This window comes from Otolemur garnettii, unplaced genomic scaffold (genome assembly GCF_000181295.1).
Source record: "Otolemur garnettii isolate 467f Iridium unplaced genomic scaffold, OtoGar3 scaffold00025, whole genome shotgun sequence".
Taxonomy (NCBI): Eukaryota; Metazoa; Chordata; class Mammalia; order Primates; family Galagidae; genus Otolemur; species Otolemur garnettii.
Window position 1 is genome coordinate 17,299,674 of NW_003852420.1, and position 7,446 is coordinate 17,307,119.

At 41.1% G+C, this 7,446-nt stretch overlaps 1 protein-coding gene across 2 annotated transcripts in view; it reads right to left on the bottom strand.

Moving 5' to 3' along the window:
* LOC100962975 (ubiquinol-cytochrome-c reductase complex assembly factor 1) overlaps positions 1–7,446 on the bottom strand; it is a 117,048-nt gene that overhangs the window by 98,167 nt on the left and 11,435 nt on the right. For both annotated transcript variants that reach the window (XM_003788128.3, XM_023512183.1), the window contains exon 2: positions 2,629–2,733. In XM_003788128.3, the coding sequence (XP_003788176.1) occupies positions 2,629–2,733 (105 nt within the window). The remainder of the gene's footprint in view (positions 1–2,628; positions 2,734–7,446) is intronic.

Below are 7,446 nucleotides of genomic sequence, written 5' to 3' on the forward strand. Positions count from 1 at the left end.
AAAAAAAAAAAAAGAAATGTTTATTCATTCAAAGAATGGGGGCACAGTTAGGGATTCATATGCTTTGCCTCTCCCTATCATCTATGTACATATAAAAAACTAAATGAGCCAGGCATAGTGGCTTACGCCTGTAATCCTAGCACTCTGGGAGGCCAAGGTGGAGCCTGAGCTGACAGGTTTGAGACCAGCCTGAGCAAGAACAAGACCTTGTCTCTAAAAACAGCCGGGCACCTGTAGTCACAGCTACTTGGGAGGCTGAGGCAAGAGAATCGCCTAAGCCCAGGAGTTGGAGGTTGATGTGAGCTGTTACACCATACACTCTACCGAGGGGGACAAACTGAGACTCTGTCTCAAAAAAAAAAAAGAAAAAAAAACTAAATGATCTAGAACTATATGATAAATGCTATTAAAATTTTGCATAAAAAGTAATAGAACATAGCCCAACTCTGAAAAGAAATGCCTGTGTAACTATCCAAAATAGATGCCTTTTCCTTATAGGCTTATTCTTCACTCATTCTGCATATACTTAGTGACTATTCTGTGCCAGACTTAGTAAGAAGCCTAGGAAATACAGGGATAAACAAGGCATTTTAAGAAGGGCAGGGCTAGTCAGGCACTGTGGCAGGTGCCTATAGTCCCAGCTACGTGGGAGACTGAGGCAAGAGAATCACTTGAGTCCAAGAGTCTAAGGTTGCTTGCTATGAGCTATGATGCCACGGCACTCTACTGAGGGTGACAAAATGAGGTGACTCTGGCTCAAAAAATAAAAATAAGGGCAGGGCTTACACAATAGTTGGAAGAAATTTTAAAATGTTATACATAAATTATATAAATAAATTATATAATACATATAATTATATATAACAAATGTAATTTTTTAATTGCATCGAATATGAAAAAAAGTTACAGCTACATATGAAAATAATAAATTGGTAAGAGAAACGAATTCCAGTAGATGAATGGAGAAATGACATAGCACACAATATTCACAAACTAGAATACAACTAATAAACAGAAAAAGATGTATAACCCTGATAGCTAAACAAAAAAATATAAGGCAAAACAAAATAACATTTTCTACTCAAATTATTATTTAAACTTTTAAAAAATGCCCAACTTGAGGGACGTAATGATGAAAAACTAGTTATACGTACATACATTGCTGGTAGCAATAAAAATTACAACTTTTTGGAGAGACAAACTACTCATACCTTTGACCCAGGATATGCTTTCCTAAGAATAAATAAATAAAAATAAGAAAAACTATATGCTAGGAAAATGGGAAGGACATCAAAGCTTCTAATGGCCAAAAAAAGGGGAAATGATTTTGATGTCAAACAAAGGCTAAGTAAATAAAATACCATGTAGCCATTAAAAAATGTAATTATGGGCTCGGCGCCTATAGCTCAACCGGCTAAGGCGCCAGCCACGTACACCTAAGGTGGCGGGTTCGAATCCCCAGCCCGGACCCGCCAAACAACAATGACGGCTGCAACCAAAAAATAGCCGGGCGTTGTGGCGGGCGCCTGTGGTCCCAGAGGCAGGAGACTCGCTTGAGCCCAGGAGTTGGAGGTTGCTGTGAGCTGTAATGCCACGGCACTCTACCCAGGGGGACAGCTGGAGGCTCTGTCTCAAAAAAAAAAAAAAAAAAAAAAAATGTAATTATGGCTTGGCGCCTGTGGCTCAAGTGGCTAAGGTGCCAGCCAGATACACCTAAGGTGGCAGGTTCGAATCTAGCCTGGGCCCACCAAACAATGATGACTGCAACCAAAAAATAGCAGGCACTTGTGGTCCCAGCTACTTGGGAGGCGGAAGCACTTGAGCCCAGGAGTTGGAGATTGCTGTGAGTTGTGATGCCACAGCTCTCTACCCAGGGGGACAGCTTGAGGTTCTGCTTCAAAAAAAAAAATGTAATTATAAAGTCTATCTAAACACTATAAATAATTTCTGCTCTAATAATTGAAAAAGTACCAGGATACAAAATCCTGTAGATACTTGTTAAGGCACTTAAGGAAAAAATTAGTATACACACACACACAAACAAACATACAGGCTGGAAAAAAAACAGAAGGCATAAAAATATTGATGTTTTCAGATTTGAAGTCATGGGTGATTTTTATTTCCTTTGTTACTAAATCATTTGTATGAGTAACAAAAATCAGAAAGAAAGAAAGCCCCTCACAGAGTGGCCATGGTAAACTATATTATAATGAATCATGTGGTCAATGGTAAACTAAGACCTCAAATAATTGTTTACTAGATTTTATGTTCAAAAAAAGGAAAAATAAAAAGAAAAATTTCTCACCCCAAATACAAGTGGCACAAAATGGCTACAAAAAAGAAAACTGAAAAAGTTAACTCTGAGATGAATATCTGGAAAAACTCCCTAACAGTAAAAATCATCAGACTGTAGCATGGTCTCCTAGACTAAGTTCCATTGCTGGGGTTATTTAGAAGCAACGCCCTAGTCACCATACTGCAGGAATCAGACCTAAGCTAGCACAACAGAGAATCAGCGTGGTCTCATGAGGTTTTTCCATCACACAATTTGGTTGGCTAATCTACAAATACATAATATTTGCACATCTACACTAAGGTTTTCATACTAAGCAGAACAACAAATCTTACCTGGGAAGTGCCAGACAGAGTCCTGTCCCACTGTCCTTGGGTAGGAGACACAGGTACCAATCTGCTGCATATTGGAATCCTTTGGGTAATGCTTGTCTGATTCCTCTGGGGAAAGAAAAAAATTGTCTGGAATCTATCTGTAGCATCAGACTCCATATGTAGAAAGCAAAGAGCATGCCTGTGACACTATAATATAATAAGACAAATATTTAGTCTTCATCTCTAGTTCCTGGCACACAGCTCCTAAAATCCTTGGAAATTCTGAGCAACAGGAGTGTTTTGTTATTCATAATAAGCCCCTTTCAGGGCAGTACCTGTGGCTCAGTAAGTAGGGCACAGGCCCCATATACTGAGGGTGGCAGGTTTGAACCCAGCCCAGGCCAAACTGCAACCAAAAACATAGCCGGGTGTTGTGGTGGGCGCCTGTAGTCCCAGCTACTCGGGAGGCTAAGGCAAGAGAATTGCCTAAGACCAAGAGCTGGAGGTTGCTGTGAGCTGTGATGCCACAAGGTTGCTGTGAGCTGTGATGCCACGCACTCTACCCAGTGGGACAGCTTGAGGCTCTGTCTCAAAAAAAAAAAAAAAGTCCCTTAAAATCTCTAAGTTTATGATAATGAGGTGACTCACTTAGAGGATGGCTGCCAGAGGAACCAACCTCGCCAGTAGAGGACTGAACTTTCAGCCCCATCCCCCGCCCCACCTACTATCTCAGGTGGCTGGAAAATAAGATTTATTACCAATAGCCGATTATTTAATCAACTATGCCATAATGAACCTCCATTAAAAACTCTAAATAACAAGAGTCAGAGAACTCTGACTCTGGTAAAGAGGAAAAACTCGTTTTTCTATACCTTGCACTTCACTTCTGACATAAAATATGCGGGTTCCCTGCCCCCCAAGCAATTCTCCAATTCTCTGCAGATACAAACTGGGTGTCCTAACAATTTAACTTGATTCTGACGCTAACTGCCTGGAGTTAGCATAGACCTCACAGATTAATGGCTCAATCCAACAAGACCCACCTCAGATTCCAATTACAAGTAAGTACAAAGTCTCCAGGCTACCCACACTTATGTCTAACTTGCCTACAAATTGGGGGTTCCCATAACTGCCTCCTCAGATTAAACAATTTTCTAGAATAGCTTACGTAACTGAAGAGGGCGTTGTACTTACAGTTACTGGTTTATTATGAATAATACAACTTATATCTTCTTCCCCCATCAAAAAAAAAAAAAAGTGGGGGGGATACAACTCAAGAATAGCCAAATGGAGGGACACATACAACTGCCTCTCCCTCGTGACACTTTGATATGTCCATCAACCTGGAAGCTCTCCAAACACAAGGATTTTTATGGAGGCTTCATTAGGCAGATATGAATGGTTAAATCACTGGCCATCGGTGACTAGATCTCCAGCCCTTCTCTCCTCTCAGAGGTAAGGGGGAGTGAGAATAGTGGAAAGTTCAACCCTCTACTCACAGTGGCTACCTCTGGCAACCAGTCTCTTATCCTCTAAGAGTAATCTCATTAGCATAGACTCAGATATAGCTACAAGGGACTTATTATCAATAATAACACAAAATTCTCTCACCCCTTTCACTTTCTAAGGGTTTAAGGAGCTTCATGTCCAAATTTAAACTACAGTCCAGATCTTTAACTTCTAGTACAGCTGTCAAAGATGAAGACCAAGTATATAATTCTTATATTACAATACCATATCCAGGTTGATGAAGGCAGCCACATGTCAGGAGAATGACACACCACAATTCCACAGGGACAAAAGCTATTGCACTCAGCTGAGACTATTCCAGACCTCACCTTTAATACCTAAATTTAGGTACCCTGCCAGAATGGGGCAGCGCGTGAACAAAAACTTGCCAAGTGGGATGAAGACCAAGCCTCCCCGTGCTCATTTCTCCAAGAATAAAATGCACTTCTGCCTATTCCTAGTTCCTTGGACTAAAATAATTCTGATAATAGTTGACTCAAGAAGGGAGCATGAGCTCCTTTTAGAGAGAAACAAAAGAAGCAAACTTCTGGCATTTTACAATTAGATCATCATTCAAATTAAGTTTGCCATTCTCTTTTTTTTTTGAGACATGGTCTCTTTCTGTTGCCCAGGTTGGAGTCCAGTAGCTATTCACAGGAGCTATGATAGCATGCTACAGCCTCAAACTCCTGGGCTCAAGTGATCCTCCGCTGAGGCTATCCAGTCTCAGTAGTGAGATTACAGGCTTACATCCCCACACTGGCTTAGAATGCCTTTTCAAAAACAGAGACTTAGGCGGTGCCTATGGCTCAGTGGGTGGGGTGCTGGCCCCATATACCGAGGGTGGCGGGTTCCAACCTGGCCCCAGCCAAACCACAACAAAAAAATAGATGGGGGTTGTGGCGGGTGCCTGTAGTCCCAGCTACTCAGGAGGCTGAGGCAAGAAAATCACCTAGGCCCAGGAGTTGGAGGTTGCTGTGAGCTGTGTGACACTGCCACTGCACTCTACTGAGGGTGATAAAGTGAGACTGTCTCTAAAAAAAAAAAAACAGACTTATTTGATCTTCATTAAACCCCTTTATAGTAAGTAGTGCTGAGATTATCATTAGCCTCAAAGGGATGAAGGAATAAGGCAGAAGTTATTGTTGTTATTTTCTGTAGAGATGAGGTCTCACTCTGTTACCCAGGCTGGAGTGCAGCAATGCCCTGAACTCCTGAGCTTGAACAATCCTGTTTCCCAAGTAGCTAGGACTACAGGTTCCTGCCATCATCTCAGGATAATTTTTTTTTCCCAAGAGAGGGAATCTCACTATATTGCCCAGACTGGTCTTGAAATCCTGGATTCCCAAAATTCTGGAATTACAGGCTTGAGCCACTGCACCAGTCCCACCCAAGGGCACAAATATTTAGTGGACAACTTGATTTCTTAACACAAAATCTCTCTCTTTTCCTAAGAAAAAAGAGATTAAATGGCTACTCAAGCTAGTTCTGTCTTGCTAAATGAAAAGCCTGATTTATTTTATACACCTGAAATACATTCCATTGTATAAATGATATTCCATGTACATAGAACTGAAAATTTCTATTCTAGGAACCAACTATAGGAGATACAAGGGTTTTCTTCACTTGACCTACACACCTTATAGGGCCATAACGAGGACTGGATACACAAATTGTTTGAAAATACTTTCCCGAGGTTAATGTACAGAGTCTGCCCTCTGTACTCACTAGTTCAGCATCCATGGATTCAACCAATAGCAAATTGAAAAAAACTGGGGAAAAAATTATAGATGTACAGATTTTTTAATTGTCTTTATTCCCTAAATGAAACAGGGTAACAAGTATTTACATAGCATTTACATTGTATCAGGTATTACAAGAAATCTAGAGAGGATCTGAAGTGTACTGGAGCATGTACATAGGTTATATACAAATACTACACCATTTTACATCAGGGACTTGAGCATCTATGGATTTGGGGTTTTTTTTGTTTTGGTTTGTGTTTGAGACAGGGTCTCACTCTGTTTCCCTAGGCTAGAGTGTCATGGCATTAGCCTAGGTCACAGCAACCTCAAACTCTTGGGCTCAATCCTCAATCCTCCTGTCTTAGCCTCCAGAATAGAGGGGACTACAGGCACCTGCCACAATGCCCTGCTAATTTTTCTTTTCTTTTTCTTTTCTTTTCTTTTCTTTTTTTTCTTTCTTTCTTTTTTTTCTTTTCTTTTTTTTTTTTTTGGTAGATCTCACTTTTGCTCAGGCTAGTCTTGAACTCCTGAGCTCAAGCAATTCTCCTGCCTCAGCCTCCCAGAGTGCTAGAATTATAGGCATGAGCCACCACACCCAGCCAGCATCCATGGATTTTGGTATTTGAGGGAGGTCCTGGAACTAATCCCCCACAGAGACCGAGGGACAACTGTACTAGCAGTTAAAGATCTGGACTCTAGTGTAAACTCAGCTACTCTAATATGACCTTTACAAGTAATTTAACCTCCATGACACTCAGCTTCCTCATAGTAATTATTAGTAATATTCATGAGCACTCACTCACTAGGCACCAGGCACTTTTCTGGGTATTTTATATATTTGAACTCATTTAAACCTCATAATCACCACCCAGCGACTTAGGTATTTTGTTATTATCCTATTTATACAGATAAACAAACTGAGGTATGAAATATATGTATGCATATGTCCTGACAGCGACTGGAGGAAATGGCATCCCAATAGAAATGACCACAAGCACCAAATTAGAAACCAGATTTGGTTTCTAAATAGCAACATCTATCAAAAGGAACCAGTCTTCTCTGGAGAAAAGTTGGCTCCAGACTGGAGTTGACTCCTCAAAACCTTATTCACAAATAAGTGACTTCCCAACGTCACACAGTTAATAAATAGTGGAGTTAGGATATGAAGCCAAGCAGCCCAACTCTAGAATTCATGCTCATTTATGGAATGAATTTTTTTTAAAAATAAGATGAAATTGTAAAGGGAATACCAGGTGGGCACAGTGGCTCACACTTGTAATCCTAGCACTCTGGAAGGCTGAGGTGAATGGACTGCTTGAGCTCAGGAGTTCGAGACCAGCTTGAGCAAAAGCAAGACCCCATCTATACTAAAAAAAACAAAAAGAAAAACTGAGGCAAGAGGATCACTTGAGCCCAAGAAGTTGAGGTTGCTGTGAGCTATAATGCAATGACATTCGGCTTGGCACCTGTGGCTCAAGCGGCTAAGGCGCCAGCCACATACACCTAAGGTGGCGGGTTCGAATCCAGCCTGGGCCCGCCAAACAACAATGACGGCTGCAACCAAAAAATAGCCGGGCGTTGTGGC